Source organism: Salvia hispanica, chromosome 6, assembly GCF_029641045.1.
Source record: "Salvia hispanica isolate PSC_SH4W2 chromosome 6, Shi_PSC_v1, whole genome shotgun sequence".
NCBI lineage: Eukaryota > Viridiplantae > Streptophyta > Magnoliopsida > Lamiales > Lamiaceae > Salvia > Salvia hispanica.
The window spans coordinates 14,810,372-14,829,976 of record NC_142697.1 but is presented as its reverse complement, the minus strand read 5'-3'; the positions used below and the strand labels follow the sequence as shown (position 1 = coordinate 14,829,976).

General features: G+C 36.7%; 3 protein-coding genes across 3 annotated transcripts; 1 reads left to right on the top strand and 2 right to left on the bottom strand.

The window, feature by feature from the left end:
- The first annotated feature begins 8,040 nt into the window (after positions 1-8,040).
- Positions 8,041-11,028, top strand: LOC125204585 (single-stranded DNA-binding protein, mitochondrial-like). The gene is made up of 6 exons (XM_048103273.2): positions 8,041-8,169; positions 8,440-8,627; positions 9,036-9,244; positions 9,340-9,440; positions 10,591-10,650; positions 10,746-11,028. The coding sequence occupies exons 1-6, from the start codon at positions 8,112-8,114 to the stop codon at positions 10,760-10,762; spliced, it is 633 nt and encodes a 210-aa protein (XP_047959230.1). The 5' UTR covers positions 8,041-8,111; the 3' UTR covers positions 10,763-11,028.
- Positions 11,029-11,231: 203 nt separating this feature from the next.
- LOC125206261 (kinesin-like protein KIN-14G) lies at positions 11,232-16,307 on the bottom strand. The gene is made up of 20 exons (XM_089060947.1): positions 15,997-16,307; positions 15,711-15,877; positions 15,480-15,623; positions 15,181-15,402; positions 15,036-15,107; positions 14,787-14,855; positions 14,571-14,630; positions 14,447-14,500; positions 14,242-14,358; positions 14,072-14,153; positions 13,897-13,992; positions 13,656-13,829; positions 13,481-13,587; positions 13,232-13,410; positions 12,982-13,143; positions 12,640-12,893; positions 12,390-12,553; positions 12,195-12,317; positions 11,708-12,123; positions 11,232-11,600 (listed from the first exon to the last, which is right to left on the bottom strand). The coding sequence occupies exons 1-20, from the start codon at positions 16,082-16,084 to the stop codon at positions 11,474-11,476; spliced, it is 2,877 nt and encodes a 958-aa protein (XP_088917073.1). The 5' UTR covers positions 16,085-16,307; the 3' UTR covers positions 11,232-11,473.
- A 1,251-nt stretch (positions 16,308-17,558) lies between these two features.
- Positions 17,559-18,720, bottom strand: LOC125206260 (copper transporter 5.1-like). The gene is made up of 2 exons (XM_089061443.1): positions 18,295-18,720; positions 17,559-17,564 (listed from the first exon to the last, which is right to left on the bottom strand). Exons 1-2 carry the CDS (start codon positions 18,718-18,720, stop codon positions 17,559-17,561), a joined length of 432 nt encoding a protein of 143 aa, XP_088917569.1.
- Between the last annotated feature and the right edge of the window lie 885 nt (positions 18,721-19,605).

Genomic DNA, 19,605 nt, shown 5'->3' with positions numbered 1-19,605 from the left:
TTCGTATCCAGTCCGTTAAATTCCTTCAGTTTAGGGGTTGTGCTAACCAATTGGATAGCTACTCTTCATTCTCCTCTGAGAATGTGAAAATTCATTTCATACTTGTAATTTAGATGGATGGAAAGTAGATCTGCTCTTGAATTTGTGCTTTACTCTTATGAAGTATTGATACTTCCATTTGTTCATCAGAACACAGAAATGATATGTAAAATTTCAATGAGCATAAACAGATTGGACAAATTTTCATTGGAAAAGTCTAAGAGTAAAGACAGAGATGGTGAATTCACAAAAATACATGAAAATCAATCTTCAGCTTCAGGTAGGAGTATTCCTTGATTATCATAGTGAAGAACACCTGACAGATTCAAGGCTCTGCACTTTTCTCCCATGAGAATCCTCTTCTTGCAGAGCTCCTCGGGAGGCTCTTTGTTGCCCGATTTGGTCTTCATCTTGAGCCTCAGCTTGACCTTCTTCAAACTGGTCTTCCACTTCCTGGCCAGGTGGGCAGAGGCAACCGCGATGGGGCGCGGTCGTTGGCATGGCAGCGCAACGCATTTTTGAGTCTTGTTCAATGCAGCACCGCGATCGTCTTCGCCCCCAAACGGCATGCATCGTGATGACGCACTCGACAAGATGGCTCCAATTTTGTTTGCAAGAAGACTTCTTTTCTTGCTGCTTCCATCACTTATTTGCTGCATCTTCTTGCCTTCTACAAAATAACGGTTGCTTTTGAAATGCACAAGAGATTTTAAGAATGAAAGTTGGGATTGTGGGTGGTGGAAGTGGGATGTTGATAGATTGCCTATTTTTCAGGTAATTAGTTACTCTTCACTTCTTTTTCGAATTTTTAGTGCTTTTGGTTTATTACAATTTGCCTTGGCTTCTTATAGAGATTTTTGAATTATTTTCCGGATAAGAGTAATCTCCTACCTTATAATTAAAATTTGCATTTCATTCCAAAAAGATAATGGAGCAATAATTATTTGTACATCATACTTTATATAATCATCTAAAACTTACTGTACATATTGGTGGCGGAGTCAAGGAAGTAATTAGTGTCCTAGGTCTTGTGATATTAGGTCAAATTTGTTTGACTTCCTGTGGATACTATTACTACCTATTTGAATTATGTTTAAATACACAAATGACTATGATATATATCACCAAAAAATGAGACTAATAAACAGATAGAACATTCAAATGTACTCGATTTTTTATCGAACATTTGTTTATATATGCACAGTCTCGTAACGGGGAGTGATCAATTGCGAACTCATCATTTAATTGTTAACTACAACTAATTTAAGGCCATAAAATTTTAGAAAACGTGTGGTCTACAATTCGCCACGTGTAATTTTCGTTTTTATTAATAAAATAAAAAAAGATAAAAATACCTACATGTAATAGATTGAGAGAAAATATGAATTCCAAAGATTATGCCAACCTTTACACTATTTTCGGATAAAATATGTTAGAGGGAACTTTTTTTTTTGTCCACGAACTTTGCCAAAGTATCATTTTTGGTCCGTAAACTTTGAAAGTATCATTTGAGGTCCATCAACTATGGGATAATATCATTTGAAGTATTCTTTTACTATTTCCAAGTTTTTTCTGAACGAAAATACCCTCAATACCTTAAAGGGTATATATTTTTAATAAACTTATCATATACTCATATTTTTTTATAAATATCTTTAAAATATATTTTTGACGATTTTTCTAAATATAATTTGACCTTCAATATTATCACTTAATTTTGTGACATGCAAGTTAAATTACTTCTTCAATTATTTATATTAAAGAATTTTAAAATTGAATATAGAACTTCTTTAATAATAAAAAAATTGAATAAGGATTATTTTTTGCATGTCACAAAATTAAGTGATAATATTGAAGGTCAAATTATATTTAGAAAATTCATCAAAAATAAATAGTAAAGATATTATAAAAAATATGAGTATATCATAAGTTTATTAAAAATATATACCCTTAAAAATATTGAGGGTATTTTTGTCCAAAAAAACTTGGATATAGTAAAAAAGTACTTCAAATGATATTTTCAAAGTTCACGGACCTAAAATGATATTTTGGCAAAGTTCGTGGACCAAAAATGATGTTCCCTCAATATGTTATATCACGTGTAAAAATTTCGATGTCAGGTCACTTTAGATTTGTATGAAATTTGAATTTAAAAATTTCTGAAAATGATCAAACTTAGTTAATTCATTTCCAATTTTGAAGTATGACAAACACAAAAAGTTGACTATGTATAGATTTACAGCGGATAACGCCAACAACTACTTTCACATTCGGCTGACAAATCACACGATGGTTTAGATAGTTAATTTGTCAATCTGATAATAAGGTTTAACTTGAAATCAATCTATTAATGAAACTCTTAACTCAAACGCGAATCTGACCAGCTATCCTTCAAATCCGAAATGATCCGCACACGACACAGAGCTGTTAATATAACTTAATAACATGATACAACATGGATTGACAAGATGACATTGCAATAATAACACAAACTTAGTTTACAATATTAAAACCCGATTTACATGAATCTAAAGAATAAACTAAAGTATATGTTTTTTTAAAAAGAATAAAACTAATTACAATAACAATGTTAATTTGAATGAGTTACCTGAACCCAATCCAAAATACGTTGATTCCTAACGTGTCGATCCAATAAGAATATGAACTCAATATGATCCAAACTCATTAATTTCATGTATGTTCATGTTGAATTATCATGTCATGTCAGAAATTAATAGTTATACTCTTACACATTTCATGAGCGCTACAATTTACCTACAATAATTTACTTTATTAATACTATTCTAATTAAAATCTAACCATGTTTATTTTAGTATATTAATACATGTAAGTAGCAATTAATGGCGTAATTAGTCTTTATCTGGGCCAATCCTTTAAAAGGATGACAAATTGTGCGAGTTGAATTGCTAATCAATTAAGAATTCTGACACATTATGATTATTTCTGAGTCATGTGTATACTTTAAAATGATATTTGATTCACAGAATATATTCATTTAAAAATTGTATAATTATTATATTGAGTTACTTAGAAGTAATTATATCAATTGTTAACTAGTGCTATATTTAATAATTGCTAACAACTACTACTAATTAAATCCTATCCATTAGATCTAATAGATCTAGCCACGTGGAAATTCAGATATTAATTAATTCAAAAAAGTCCTTTTAGTCTTTCATTATATATGACAGTTTTCATAAGGCCATCAACATCCGTGTCTCAGTACCGTCTCATCCCTTCACTATTCATGGGTCCCACTGTACTTTTTACCTCATCTCTTAACTAAGAGACAACACCTGCATCCATTCATCTTTTAACCATCTCATCTCTTAACTATTCATTCAATTTAATTTTTTATTTTTATTTCCAACAAATTCAATTAATAAAAATACACTTCATTAAATAAAATAAAATTACAATTTAAAATCCTTAAAAAACTATTTAAAAAATACATAATTAAAATCCTAAAAAAAATAAAAATATATAATTTAAAATACTCTAAATTAAATTATAAAAACTATTCCGCCGGCGAATCATCCCCCGAAGGCGGTGGTCGTGCCCTCAACCTAGGTGGAGGCAGAATACCGAGTTGATTTGCCAGATACTCAATTCCGGCAAGATGGGCTTCATATTGGGGAGGCGTCATGCGGGTCGTGTCAGCCATTGTGGCGGTGAAGTACATAGACATTAGGGTGTTAGACTGCCCTTGGATGCTCGAGCCTGAGCCCGATCCCGAGCCCGCCTGGCTTGATTCGCCTCGGCCCCTCCCCCTCCCCCTCCCTCTAGCCGCCTTCGTCGCCTTGGTCCCTTGCCAAAAACATGATGTACTATTTTTAGCACTATTAATACCTGCAAGTATACAGAGTAGGAATAATATAGCTAAAGGTCAGTACCGGGATATCGAACATGGGGAATATAATTGCAACTGACTATTATGTACTAAGCGTCAAATACTATCTAGAGAAACAAGAGAATTTTGGATTTTTGAAAGTAAAAACAATTAAAAGCAAGAAAACAACTAAATGCAATTAAATCACAAAGATAAAGTATGAGAGATAACAAAATTCCATGGATGTGCGTTCACAGTTATGGTTATACAAAGTCCAACTACAATACCCTATTACAGTTAATACTTTGATAGGACGAGTCACCTAGTTTATGCTCATGCGATGCAAACGTTGGTTACTAACATTAGAGTTGTCAATCCTAAATATATAACTCCCAAAAGCTCCTAAGACCCTTAAAACTCCCCACTCTCAATTAACAGTGTCGTTTTAAGGGAAGCTAATTGTAGTGTCTACTAAGTAGACCTACCTCGCTAGAACTCTATCACAGTTATGAAGCAAGTTATATTTGATCATGCACGATTGTGGCACTCAATCATGAAGCTTCCAGATTAACTTGAAACAAAGTAAAAATAAAACGGATATTAAATAGAAAATGAATTGTATAAACCAATAAAAGTTACTAGCACATCTAAGGAATCCTATGAATTTAGTTAAACATGGTGGAATAAGCTAAAAACATATATTGAAGTGAAGACAAAATAAACATAAGTGCTAAAGCAAATAAAACCCAAAGGTTGAATCCTTGTAGCTCTTTGATGATTTCTTGCTTCTTTTTCTCCAACCCCTTGCACAACGAAGAACTCTCAAATTTACGCTATGGAAGTATTGGCAAAAAGATGATGAAGAATTAGGGTTGGAGGAGGAGCTATGAAAGCTCCCCTTTTGGGGGGCTATGGAAGGGTGAATTCTATGAATTATATATAGGCTTGAAAAGGATTAAAATTTGGTAAAAGTTTCCTCCAAGCAATAGTAAAGATGGAATTTTCGTGCCCCATAGTAGAAGGAAAATATTTGGCTTCACAAGGTAATATCTTTGTTCATTCTTTAAATTTTCGACTAGAATTCTGCACTTGACAGCTTTGTGCAAGTTTGGTAGAATGACCATAAGTTTCTCCAATGAACTCCGATTGAGATGATCTTGGTACCAACGCGAAGCTCTTTCGAAGATGAAGAGAATGACATGTAGAATGCCCTGATCGGACTTCAGGATCACAGGAAAATTGAGTTTGAACACAGCTATCGTGCGCCGCATTTTCGTGACGGGCCGCCGGACAGCTCCAGAACGCTCTGGACAGGTTGCGGCGACCGCCCGTTGGATCCGGCGGGCTGCCGGGTTGCACTTCAGTTCCAGCTTCCAAACTTTGTCATTTTTATGCCCCTATTTAGCACTATTTTGCACATTTATCACAAAACACGTCAAAATACCAAAATAGACAAAATATGCAAATAATGGACATGTAATGCGACTTTGACATTAAAAACGGACCAAATAGTGGCCTTAAAATAGTGCAAAATTCGAGCGTATCACCGACGTCGTGAATCGGAGAAGCCCCCTGCATCGGATGTCTGGAACTCAACCTCTTGTGAGGCGTTGCCTGACCCGCCTTCCCCGCCCTCACTAGACGAGTATTGGCCACCCGCCGTATGCTTCGTGCGTTTCGACCTCGAGCCCGCTGCGGAATCGACACCGCCAGCCCACCTATCAAGATGTTGCGCCGACTGCCTAACATCAGGATGTTTGAAATCTTGCCGGTGTCAGATTTAAACATCCGCAAAGCCGCTCTCAGAATGTCGGCTCCACTGGCTCCGCTTTGGTATTGCTCGTTCCCTTCTGTAGATCCCACAAATTTTTTTTGACATTTCTGTCGGCTCGCTCAAAATGAGCGCGAAGAATCTTCAGGTTGCGGCTGAAGGTCCCGCTAGGCCTTGTTCGGTTGTATACCGCGGTGACCTTTTCCCAAAAAAGCCTTGCAGTTTATTTGATTCCCGAGGATGGGATCGTTCGACGTGCTGATCCACATGTCGAAAATCGCCATTGTCTCCGCTTGTGAGTAGGGATGATGGCTGCCGTCCTCATCAAGGTCCTCCACCGCTTCCGGAGTGTGTTCCTCTGGAAAATCCTCCCTAATTTGAGATAATCCTTGTGTTTACCCATGCCTCGCGGTGGAGGCACGATAGTATGCATCAACTGGAAAAGATGGTGTTTGGTATGCCGGCGTTGACGAGCCTTGGGTGCTCGGCGGCGAACCGGAACCGGAAGCTCATCATGCCCTCCCAGTTGCCAAACGCGTTCAAGTCGTAGCCGCCATCGCCACCGGAGCTTTCGTCACCACCGGGCATTTTTGCACAAATTGGAGAGAAAAGAGAGATGGTGTTTGTATTTGTGTGTGGAAAGAGAGAGTGTAGTGTTTGTGTGTGGAAAAAGAAAATGGTGGGAGGTTATTTATAGATGAATGTGGGAAAAAAGAAAAAAATAAATAAATAAAAAACGGTAAAAAAAACGGGTAGGAAAAAAGGGTAAATTTTATTTTTTATTTTTAGTTCAGATTTAAAAAAAAATAATTAAAAATAGCAAAAAACGACGCTCACTCGGGGGGCGGCAAGTGGGCGTCACGCTGCGCGCCAGAGCTCGCCACGTGGCGCTGGCGCTGGCGCATGGCGAGATGGCCAGCCGTCCCTCCATCCCGACCGAGACACGCGACGAGACGAGATGCTTGCAGCGACATCTCGCTGCGGTCTTGTCTCGCCGGGACGAGACCGAGACCGCAACGGGATGCCGCTGCGGATGCCCTAATTCTCGTCACAATGTCAACAATAACATTTTTAATGTCAACTAAATGTCTTGAACATGTCACCTAAATTTCATTGACATTGAACATGGATATAATTGACATTATATGTACTATGTGCTGACATGCGAAAATATTGAAAATTCAAATAAAATATTTAAATTTTATCATTAAAACGTATGCAATTAAGATCTTATTAGAATCCTTATAAAATTACCTTTAATATGACATGTTTGAAAAATTAGTTTAAATTGAGATAGTTATATGAGCTGGAAGCTTTAAGAACATCTCTAAGGGGAGAGGTAAATGGAGGTGTAAAGTCATATAACTACCATATTTACCTTTTTTCATGAAAATTATTCTCCAAGGGGAGAGGTATTTGAGAAAGTATTATACCTTTTCATATTTTGAAGAGGTATCTTTACTTCTCCATCAATGGAGAGGTAAAATCATATAACCACCATATTTGTCTTCATTTCATGAAAAATCAATTGCAAATGGGGAAAGTATTTGAGAAGGTATTACACTTTATGTTTTTTAATGCATTTTGTACTATTATTTTATTTTATTTAAATGATATACCTTTTTATACCTTTTTTCTTTGGCATGTAGTATTACTTTTTGGAAGGGTATATTTCACTTTTTGAGAAGGTAAATAGATGATATACCTCTTTCATTTGCCTTTCCTTGTTGGAAATGCTCTAAAAACTAATAAAATTAAATTTTCATTAATACCCCTAATTGACATTATCAAACAGCTAGTTGATATCGAGTATACAACGATAGATATTGCTGTAACTACTAGTTGATATCGCGTGAAAATTGATCTTGACCTTTTTTTTAAAGATTGAATGAACTAGAACTGATAGTAGTAGTTAGCAACTTAACAGAATCCTTTTGTTTTTTAAATAGCAAGTATTTCCATTTTGGATCGTTCCTTAAAAATAAAATCTTTAGAATCTTTCTATTTTAGGACATGAAACCCACAATCCACTAACTTTATTTTCACTACTTTTTCTCTTCCTTTCTCTTACTTTACTTGTTTTTCTTTTTCTCCTTCTTACTTTACCAATTCTTCTCACTTACTAACAATTGTGGATTAAAACCCGTGTCGTTTCAAATGTTTTTATTTTTTAAATACAGAGGGAGTAAATATTAATGTTTCACCAAAATTTTGAGTTTGCATGAGTTATACAAAAAAATTATTAATATATTAAATTGATACAAACATGCCAAATGAAAACTAAGAAATTGGGACGAAATTTATTAACTTAAAACATTAATAAAAGTTTTGTATGATTTCTATGTGTATTTGCGAATACTAATTTTTTGTTTATTTGAATATGGTTCTTAAAACCCTTGCGTCGGATGGCTGGTCTCTTAAACCTCACTTCATCACTCAGTCTCAACGCCCATGACTTCACTCGCCCCTAAATTCCGCAATCTTCTCCGCCTTCCTAATTTTTCCACCGGTAATTTCCACTTCTGCATTCTCTGTGGTTCCTTTCTTGCTTTCACAAAATTAATTTGCAGTTTGTTATCTCAAATTGTTGCTATGGGTTTAGGTTTTTATCCAGCCACTTGTATATCTGATTGAAACCTGCTTTCTTTTCATTTTCTTCATTGACGGATTTTATTGATATTTCAGCATAATAACTCGAAATAGCATGTGATTTTGTTACCTCGCAAAAATTTTGGGGATTGAAAGATTTTTTTTTTTTTTTTTTCGGCTTGGAAAACAGCGGCGTGTCCGCACAGGATATCGAAGGTTTTCTTCTCGACTGACTCATTTAACTGGGGAAATTCCCCTGACAAAGAGGGTGTACATGCCCCGGAAATTGAGGATGATGATTTTCTTTCTGAGAGGCCGGAGTTACAGCTCCAGGGCGTTGATCCCAGGAAAGGCTGGAATTTTCGCGGCGTGCACCGGGTATGTTTGTGATTCTATTGATTCATTACCTCACTGGAAACCTTCAGCTCATAGATAGGATAGGAGTATCATCTTCAGCAGTTGAGATATCTTTTTGTTCAAATTGTTAGTTCTAGGTTTGAGTCTTGCATTGTTCATTTGAGATGGCTGACATGTGATTCTGGATCAGGTAAGTTAGTTCAAGTTGTGAGAGTTATAACCTGATGAGGATCTTTATTAAAAATCTGCATGAGTAATCCAGAATCAACAACTTTGGAATACATTCATGCAATCTCTCATCTTGAATATGAACTTCGTCAATTGTGTGGTTTATTTGCTTGTTTTATTGAATATTTTGTATCGAGATTTCTTCACTAATCACTAGGACATGCACTCATACTTTATCTTTTGTTTTCCTGTTTTTACCAGGCAATTATATGTGGAAAAGTTGGTCAAGCCCCCATCCAAAAGATCTTGAGGAATGGTAGAACTGTGACCACATTCACTGTAGGAACTGGGGGTATGTTTGATCAGCGGACCATAGGTTCTCATGACTTGCCAAAACCAGCTCAGTGGCATCGTATTGCAGTTCACAACCCTATGCTTGCTGCCTATGCAGTGCAACAAGTTGTGAAAAAGTAAGAAGTTATCAATTATTTATTCTTTTTTTACTTAAACTTCAAGTCTCCATATTTTTCTTGGAGTACCATCTAACATATGGAGCCATTTCCAGTTCTTCTGTTTATGTTGAGGGTGATATTGAAACAAGAGTCTACAATGACAGCATCAATGGAGACATAAAAAGCATACCAGAAATTTGTGTGCGTCGTGATGGTATGTGGATTTGAATCTCTATGCTTACTAACTGAAGTACGGTTTTGAATGAATGATTGAAATAGATGTAATGAATAAATGAAATTTGATTGAAAGATCATATATATGTAGTTATTGCAAAGTAACTAATTAACCAGTGAATCTTATAAAAAATGCCACAAACATATACTCCCTCCGTTCCATAGTAATGGAGGCAAAACTTTTCGGCACGGAGATTAAGAAAAACTGTGTTAGGTGAGTTAAGTAAAGAGAGAATAAAGTGAAAAATGAAAAAGGTAGAGAGATGAAGATAGAAAAAAGTAAAAGAGAGTAAAGTAGGTGTGGAAAAATGTGTTGACTTTTACTAAAAAGGGAAATGACTCTATTACTATGGAATGGACGGAAATGGAAAAACGCCCCTATTACTATGGAACGGAGGGAGTAGTATATTCAATTTAGTGTATTATGGTGGCTGAGAGTGAATATTAATTTGTGCTGCTTGTAGTTTATCATAGTGGATCAGTCAAGCATGTGTGGACTTATTTGAAAGCATTGCCCCCTTAAACTGGGTGTGCATTTCTTGTTCTAGGACTAACTTTTTCCAGCAAGAGTTTTCTCATTGATCCAGATCAGCATCTCCATTCCAAATAAGCAGTTACATCTAGAATCTGTTGAACAAACCTCATCAGCCATATCATTTTCCAAAAGCGACTAACTAACCTATATTGTTGTATAATGTATCTACTCTTATTAAGAGTATATGTTGCATTCTAGTTCTTGGCATTGTGTTTCGGTTCAGGAGTTTATACTTCATGTTGGAGCATAAAGCATCGATGATTAGGGCTCACGTAATTTAAGTTCTTTTACTACTAATATAGATTCATAATCATAGTAAATCTCGAAGTTGTGCCAGTGCAATCAGATCAAATTACTCAAATAATTTGAGTAAAAGATGACCATTATGAGTTGTTATTTACAATGTAGTCTCATTTATACAGAAGAGTGTTTGTTTAGTTGGAAAATTTGAAAGCATTGTGAAAGATCTAATACTGCTTAATATATAAAAAATTGGTACATATGTTTGCATGTATTATGTTACCGCTCAATCCTGAATTTTCATATAATTTCTTGTGAATCTCATTGTGGTCTAATAACCTGCCTAATTTTGCAGGAAGGGTTCGGCTTATAAAGGCAGGGGAAAGTATGAGCAGTATTTCTATCGATGAGCTACGTAAGTTATCATATATACTCGTGATCAGAGTTTTTGGATTTTATTATACATTTCTATTACTGGGTGAAGCAATGTCCCATTTATTTTGCATGCAGGTGAAGGATTATTTTAGGGAAGTGCGTCAACACAAGTCTCATCATGTAGGCGGAAGAAGGATCTCAAAATAATGAGTGAAACTGATTCCAACAGGTCGAGACATGTCTTCTAATATCTGGCAATGTATATTGTTTCCTTCTTGCAGTTACCTTCACTTCTTTAAGTTTCTATTGATATTTTGTATTTTTCATAAATTTATAGCTTGTAGCGGATCGATTAGGTATAATTCATGTGTGACAATCAATGTGGTGATAAATTTGAGTTTTGGTGATTGCTGCCCAATACCTGTCCCTTTATATAGCTGCATAAATCATAAGGATCTGTTAATTAAAGTTTGTAAAATCCATTTTTTTTGGATTTGACCAACTCTCAATCATATTCATTCTTCCATTATAATTTGGAAGTTCATGTCAAAGTATGAATATTATTAGTGCAATGTAATAATGGAAGAAAAGCAATGCAAATAACTACAGTGTAAACTTCTTTCAATATGATCCTCTCTTCTTGTACAGTGAAAGATTTACAATTACAAAAGAGTGAATATATATGTAAATAAAAAAAACCTTGTGTTACAGCACCAACACTCATCAGTGGGATTAGAAAAAGTAAATACTAACATATATGCATATAAAAGCAAGAATCACCACTGCAAAATGGAAAACAGGAACAAATGACAATTTGTTAACACATTCCAATCGATGAATGCAAAGATGGATACATTAGGCTCTCACTTCCGAACGGTGGAGGCTGGCTTTCGTTTCCCGTCAACCACAACTGGTTTCTTTCCATTTTTCATCGATGGCGAATTAGATCCATTCGCGACTTTCCTCGTTGGTGGTTGAGGAATCAGGCTCCTACGAATTACCAACACAAAATGAATGACAAAGGATCTAGAGAGTAAAGCCATAAGCATCCATGCATATACTTGAGCTATTTAAGTTGGATTGATATCCACATTTACCTTATTTCAGGGCTTTTCATATGCCTTTGATTTTGAGTAGCTGTTTTGGCTTTTGTTCCTCCCCCGCCATTTTGCTTGGCACCATTTGTTTGCCACTGGTAATCTGATTCATCACTAGCTTCTACTTCCGTGTATTCTAATTCTGCTGCACCCTCAAATTGATTCCTTCCCAAACTGTTGTCTCGTCTTAGGACTGCAATTTTGCTCAATGAATGTTCTGGATATACCTTGGAAGTATCACGTCTACACATCTCTGGTGACTGATCTCCTAAGTGGCTCTTCACCATAACCTTATCGACCCAATCACCAGAGACACTTCTGTCCTCTTCCGTTGACACCAAACTGATTGGAGAAGCCATCAAGTCCTCGCCATCAAAGCTATGCATGCTCAATACTGCTAAGGACTCAGTCTGTCCCTGCAGTGAACAATGCACAAACGTAAAACAACTGCTTTGCAAAACATCGTTTCATGGTTTGAGTTTCCTACCTCTCCCTTACCAACATCTCCTATACTTTGCCAAGATGGCTCTGGAGAATATGTAAAATATCCATTTGTGGCTCCATCTTCTCCTCTCTCTTTCCGTGACAAGGCTGCTTTAAGACTAGCTATCTGCATGTAGTTGGATGCCAATGATTGATTAATGCATATGTTAATAAAGAAAATAACAAAACAATGCCAAACCTGTTCTTTTAGTTCTCTGACATCCGGACTATCTTTGTTTGCTCGAGCAGCACCAAGCTCAACAGTAGACACGCGTTCAGCAAACTTCAACGTGCTCATTGTCTCTGCAAGAGCATCAGGTTCCGGGCTGATGTGAATGAACATTAGAGTCTTTGCCTGACCCCCTAAAAAAACATGAATGATTCAGATATTAGTAAGGAAAAGGGACTAGAGAGATGTAGGCTGGCCTCGGATACTGTCTGAATCTTACCTAGTGAATCTTGGAGCAGCTGCGTGAGCTTACTGTTTCTGTAAGGGATGTGCGACTGCTTTTGGGCAAGAGAGGCTATCACGTCGCCTAAAGCAGATAGAGAGCGGTTAATATGCTGAGACTCCTTCAACCTATCGCCGACTGCATCTGTTTTATCAGCTCGTTCGCTTCCTGCCAGGTCGACCAGATGCATACTACCACAAGTAATCGACCCAGATGTCAGATTTCTTCCTTGAACATGAACAGTCACGCAACTGCAGGCTTATGCATGGATTAATGGTCAGTTTAACTCGTTATCACAACAATGGGAAACACAATCAAGAAAAGAGTAAGAAATTATGCCTGTGAGAACGACTACTTCGCTCATTCATTGAAGTGGAACCAACTGCACGATTTTTAAGCCCAATGTTCATCAGGTTGATGACATCAGATGTTGATGAAACAGGCACAATATTTGCATTTGGTACATTGATACCATTATGGGAGCTGTTGCGGATTTCTAATGTTGTAATGAGTTAAGGAAAAAAGCCAAGCTCACAAAGATTTTTAAAAAAACATTAACAAAGATAACATAACTTTTCTCCAAGGATATTTTTTATTGACACCATCAGAGACGAGGAGGTCTCTAACTTGTTCATTATAGATTTCTATCATCTGGACAAAGACATCATATGACATGCTGTCTTTTCTCTGCTGTGAGATGAAAAATAAATCACTCAGAGCTCGGTAATTTACACCTAAGCTTACGGGTGTAAGTTCCTGGGGTCCAGTCTGCAGGTTAAAGGAAAAGATGAATTAGATAGAATCCAACTGTGAAAGATCTAAAGTAACAATCTCTTACCATAGTATATGTTTTTCCTGAACCAGTTTGGCCATAAGCAAATATGCAAACATTATACCCGTCAAGCACAGAACGAATCAGTGGCTGTGTATCTGAAAATACTTCTTCTGCAAATCAAGAAACATTAGTACCTGTGAGATATTTATGAATCCAAATGAAAAAAAAGGTTAATCACCTTGGCTGGCAGATGGACCAAAAACCTTGTTGAAAGTGAACATCTTCTTCCCCTTCCCCTTTTTTGCAGGATTGATTATTGAGATAGTCTGTCCATCCAGAGCTTCTGCAGTACTCAAACCTGTTGGCTGTCGTGGCAAAAATGGTCGTATTCGGCAGTATACCCTTATATTTCCTGTCAAAATCCCAGTATCACCATGTCTAGAAACTTTTCCAATATATTCAAACCAACTGAAATTTACCCTTGAGGTCCTGCACTTGATTGTAAAGTTTGCGATTCTCCTCAAGAACCTCCTGGTATCGAGAAGCGGCACCAGCAAGACCATTCAAGTGTTTACCTATCATCAAATAAGATTAACTTATTGCTTTCTGTTTGCTTCAATGAAGGATAAGGTGTAACAGATTATAAATAGATACCTAGATATTGGAGTTCCTCTTGATACTTCATGTGTAGCAAATGTAGGTCTTCCTTCGTTGAGTGAAGAGTAATTTTGAGTTCCTACAAAGTGGAATACTATATGTTATTAAAAGAGAACAAATTGGAGATTAGGAATTGTTTATAACAGCCAATCTCTCATTTGAAGGACCTGTATGCTTCTTTGATGGTATTCAATCAAGTGTTGACGCTTGGAACCGTATGGTTTGGGATTTCCATCGCGCAAATCATTCTTGGACCAACTCTCGTCTTCCATTATGTTTGAAGTCTTGCATAAAACCAAGAAAACTCAGCCCATGTTTTTTGAGGTTTGTAATGCACAAATCACTAAGATGCAGCATTTAATTAGACTTCACCTCAGAACTCAGGCAGGAACTTGTAACATCTATGTCTCTCTCACTTGTACCAACCTGTTATACATAAACACCCCAATGAGTTTATGAACAGTAAAAATCATTAAGATGCAATAATCCATCACACCTCGACAACTTGATGCTCGTTGGAACTTGGGACATCCACACATCTTGAACTTGTTTCAGCCTATTGTAGCCACAAATGCAAAACAGCACTTAGAACTAACTTATTTCCTCCTTTAAGTTAATTTTTACTCTATAGCATATGCATAAAGAATTGTGAAACTAGTATAAAGTAACAGAGCTTCTATTGAAACTCTAGACGAACAATCATGAGCCCCACCTGTTCATTTTGTCTTGCTAACCGTTGTTCAAATTCTTCCATAACTTTGCTTAGCATACTCCCAATGACCTGCAAAAACAAACTCCTTGAGTTTTTCGGAGGTAGAAAAATGTACTCCTACGTACCATACCAGTGAGAAAATGCCGATGACTGAAACAATGGAAGACTGTTACATTTTGCAATGAATGATGAAACATTGTGACCAATAAGTTTCGAGTAGCATCTGCTCTGTACTCCAAAACCACGTACCATAGGGATATCTTCTTGCTTATTATCAGAAAGAAGCTCACGAACAAACAAGTGCAAGGCATCAGAGGTACCCTGAAAATGGAAGCACAGGGTCACTTCTTCGCCATAAAAAACAGGTAATGTGACGAGCAGTAAGTATACCAACCATTTCATTAAAGCCCTGGCTGTTCTGCTCAACAACGGATGAGTTCCTCGAGAGGGAATTCACAAACAGATCATCAGAGCTCTTCCTGACAAATTGCTTGGATGCCGAATGAGGCTTCCAAGTTCCACAGAATTTCCACACTCCTTTCCCACCCCCTTCCTTCCATTCATAATAAGACTTCAGGGCCAGCACACAGTTTACAATTCTTGAACTCTTCCCTCCCTAATGGTTTAGATATTAAATCAAGCATTGCAAAAGTTCAATCAGATCAATAGCATAAATAACTATGGCCTATGCACCTGTTCCAGATCAGAAGCTTCAAAAACTGGAATCCCCAATTCCTCTGCAGAATTGAGAAAGTTCCTAACATTTTCAAAATATTGAAAGGCCGAAAGAGCAGCACCATCCGGAACAATCACACTGCCCGAAGGCGCCTCAACTACCTACAGGAAATTGCAGCATCCAATAATAGAAAGTGGGAAAACAGAAGATGAGATTGATTATTCAAGAGCAAGATAAGTAAGGCCTACTTTTGGAATGGCGGCTGGGTGAATCTTGTTAAGAGCATTGCAAAGTATAATCCCACTTCGGAGACCAAGTCGAAAATCTTCTTCAGATGGGTGATCAGGCAAATCCCTTGCTGTAACCACTCCCACCATCTTCCTCAACCAGCCGGCCGCATCGTATCGTCTCAATGCTGCAACACGATGTCTCAGTTATTCAAGAATGCAGCAATATGATCGATCATCACTAGACATTGATTTTGGAGGAACATGGTAAAATTGAGATGATTAGTGAAAAGGGTTAGTATCATACAAGCTTCTTCTGCTTTTCTCGAGGCCAAATCCATGTCGTTGAGGCTCTTGCCTTGAAGCGCGTCGATTTGCAACATTCCTTCCGCCATTAATCAGAGACTCACCAAGAAATACTAATTGAACTAAGTGTGTCTCTTCAACTTAAAAATCAGAATGCATGCTGTTGTATACACGAGAGTTCCTTGTATGCATAGGCGCAAAGATAGTTTTTTTTTCACCAATAAGTGTTGGGTTGTTAATATCTGATGAAGGATTACAGAGAACAAGGAGAAGAAGAGGGAAACGGCGGGGAAGTTAAAGAGAGAGAAGATTGAAAGAAGAGGAGAAACCGCCCACAACAAAATTAAATACTCCATTAAAAAGAATATGAATTGATTATTTGCTTATTACTATTTCATTCACATTGTTTTTCTTCTCTTATTCCTTGTATCATGCTTCTTATTTTGACAAAATATATAATTTCTCATTTTATCGCCAAATAACACTAGAAAAGTTTGATGCATGTACTAAAAGCAGGATATCATATGTGCTTGATTTGGGTATATTATTGGATGCATAATCCTATAGGATCAGACGCATAAATATTTTACTACAAACTAAGATGCTTTGTACTGTATATTTTGGATGAAGATTTATTACTAGTTGTCACTTTTTGGCTAGTATGTAAGGATTATAAATGTGCCGCATAAAACGGGCATATAATTGAACACTTCCAGCAATTTTTACTTACTAATATTACTATTATAAATAAGTGATTTCAACTTATTATTACTACTATTATTGGTAATTGGCAACAGGCTTGGAGTTGGGCATTTGAAGATTATGAAATACTACTACTTAATTTACACCTGAAGAACAAGAAAAATTATTATTGTAAATTAAAATAATAAAAGCGTAAGACCACGCGACGGGCGGCAGCCGGCGGGAGAGAAAACAGACTAAACTATTAGGGAAAAAAACACAAGAAATGAAAGCGGAATGGTGTGAAGGAAAAAAGGACACGTGGAGAACACTTGAAGTTACTTTTACTTATTAATACTCCTATTACTATTATCAGTACAAATAAACGATCATAAATCAATAATAATTAATAATAATAATAATAGTAGTAATAATAATTACTGGAGTAGTATTATAATAGGTGCTATTCTTATTATTATAACTAAGTACCATGATACATAATTTTAAAAAAATATTTTAATTAGTTATTAATTGATAATATATTAGTAGTAATATTTTAATAACAACATGAATTTTAATTGTTACTATTATTTAATAATATTACATACATGTGTTAAAAATTCTGAAACTAAGAAAAATTACCAAAGAAAAGCTGATGATTAAGAATCGTGAAAAACGGCACTAGTTTCATAATTTTTGGACTTATTATTTTCGTTGTTTGATAAAAAAATGAAATAAACATCAAAATTCAAAAACAAGAAATAAAATTTTTAGCAGACTCTTGCCAAACAAATAGGCCCACTTCCATCCATCATAATATTTCAATTTGCCAGTGCTCTCTATGTCTAACGTAGCGTAATCATTGCTAACTTTTTTAATCCGTTAAATCTGGTAACTCATTAACGAAATGTATTAATAATATCAACACGATGACATTAAAATATCTACACATAATTATGTCAACACAGTATATTGAAATATCAATATAATTACGTGTAGATATTTTAATGTCATCATGTTAATATTATTAATACATTGTGTTGATGAGTTAGCTGAGTTAATAACTTAAAAAGTTAGTAATATAACACACCCACTCCCTAACACACAATTAAAAAATAATAATTATAAAATTTAGACTCATATTCCACAACCTTCCCATTTATAAAAGTATCTCATAAACCTTGATCACAAAAATTTTAAAATACAATATTCACGTTTTTAATCATTACTCCCTCCGTCCGCCATTAGGAGTCTCATTTATGGACGACACGAATTTTAAGAAATGTTAAGAAAAGTAAGTGGGAAAAAGTTAGTGGAATAAGGGTCTCACTTGTATATGAAGTATTAATTTTAAGAGTAAAAGCCAAAATTGATCCTGAACATATAACCATTTTACGTTTTTGGTCCTAAACATTATCTTTTGGATTTTGTGGTCCTGAACATATGGAAATTTGACAATTTTGATTCTCCATCAACATTTTCGTTAAAAACTAACGGTCAACGGGTTTAATCCCGATTTTGACCAAATTAAACTTTTAATTCTGATTTTTTACTCCCTAATTAATTCCCTAATTATTTTAATAAATAATATGAAAAAATAAAAAAGAAAATAGTTGACCTGCGCCATCTCCCTCCTCCACTCCCCGGCCAACCTGACCTCTGCCGCCCTATCCACCACCGCATTCCTCATCGACGACGACTCCGGCGACCGCCTCATCAACGCATTGAACGACATCACCGCCAGCATCAGGCAGTACCCGATCGCCGAATTGACTCCAAAGAGAACCACTCCGGCGATCTGGTAGGGCCCCCAGCGGCGGCCGCCGAGCTTGTTGAGGAGAGGAGCCTCGGCGGCGGAGGAAGGAGGGGGTTTGGCGACGGAGAGGAGCTTCAATCTGAGGCAACGCTCCTCCATGTACTGGTAGAAGGCGCCGAAGAGGAAGAGGGCGAAGAGAGAGAGGAAGTAGCCCGACCAGGAATTGGTCTGCCATGAATCGAAGAGGATGGTGACGCTTCGGCCCCAGTAGAAGGTCATGTGCATCATCGTTGCAAATGGAGGAGGAATTTGGGGTTTTTTTTTGTTGTTTTTTTGGGAATTTGCCGCGTTTTAAGGGGAGATTGATTTCGTGTAGTTGGTAAGGCGATCGAGGGTTGGCTGAGCTGGATTTGCTGCGCGAGCTCGTGCGCGGAGGAGAGCGGGTTGGAAGGAGAGATTGCGACGCCGAGGGAGAGGAGGGAGAAGTAGAGGACGGGGAGAGGACGAAAGCGATGTCGTTTTTGGAGATGAGTGAAGTGAGGGAGGTGGCGCGCTGGAGGAAGGGGGAGTAGGTGAGGCGGTCGCCGGAGTCGGAGTCGATGAGGAATGCGGTGGTGGAGAGGGCGGCGGAGGTCAGGTTGGCGGGGGAGTGGAGGAGGGAGAGGGCGCAAGTCAACTATTTTCTTTTTATTTTTTCATATTATTAATTTATTAAAATAATTAGAGAATTAATTAGGGAGTAAAAAAATCAGAATTAAAAGTTTAATTTGGTCAAAATCGGGATTAAATCCGTTGACCGTTAGTTTTTAACGGAAATGTTGATGGAGGACCAAAATTATCAAATTTCCATATGTTCAGGACCACAAAATCCAAAAGATAATGTTTAGGACCAAAAACGTAAAATGGCCATATGTTCAGGACCAATTTTGGCCTTTACTCTAATTTTAAATGAAATGTGAGTGGAATGAGTTAGTGGAAGGTGAGACCCTATTACTATTTATGGTAAAAATGAACCGGGACTCCTATTCACAGACGGACTAAAATGGAAAAACGGGACTCCTATTCGCGGAGGGAGGAAGTACTTTACAGTTTACACACAGCCATTAAACACGCAAAAAATTATTACACAATCTATGAGTCCCACTTATTTTTATCATTTTATAAAAAAAATCT

What these genes read in the sequence shown, in the direction of transcription:
- LOC125204585 (XM_048103273.2), top strand. Translation starts at nt 8,112, where the DNA reads ATGACTTCACTCGCCCCTAAATTCCGCAATCTTCTCCGCCTTCCTAAT. An exon ending in ATTTTCGCGGCGTGCACCGG is followed by an intron (nt 8,628 to 9,035) that starts GTATGTTTGTGA and finishes TGTTTTTACCAG; the next exon opens with GCAATTATATGTGGAAAAGT. An exon ending in GTGCAACAAGTTGTGAAAAA is followed by an intron (nt 9,245 to 9,339) that starts GTAAGAAGTTAT and finishes AGCCATTTCCAG; the next exon opens with TTCTTCTGTTTATGTTGAGG.
- LOC125206261 (XM_089060947.1), bottom strand. Translation starts at nt 16,084, where the DNA reads ATGGCGGAAGGAATGTTGCAAATCGACGCGCTTCAAGGCAAGAGCCTC. An exon ending in ACCATCAAAGAAGCATACAG is followed by an intron (nt 14,154 to 14,241) that starts GTCCTTCAAATG and finishes TCCACTTTGTAG; the next exon opens with GAACTCAAAATTACTCTTCA. An exon ending in GAGATGTTGGTAAGGGAGAG is followed by an intron (nt 12,124 to 12,194) that starts GTAGGAAACTCA and finishes TGTTCACTGCAG; the next exon opens with GGACAGACTGAGTCCTTAGC.
- LOC125206260 (XM_089061443.1), bottom strand. Translation starts at nt 18,720, where the DNA reads ATGATGCACATGACCTTCTACTGGGGCCGAAGCGTCACCATCCTCTTC.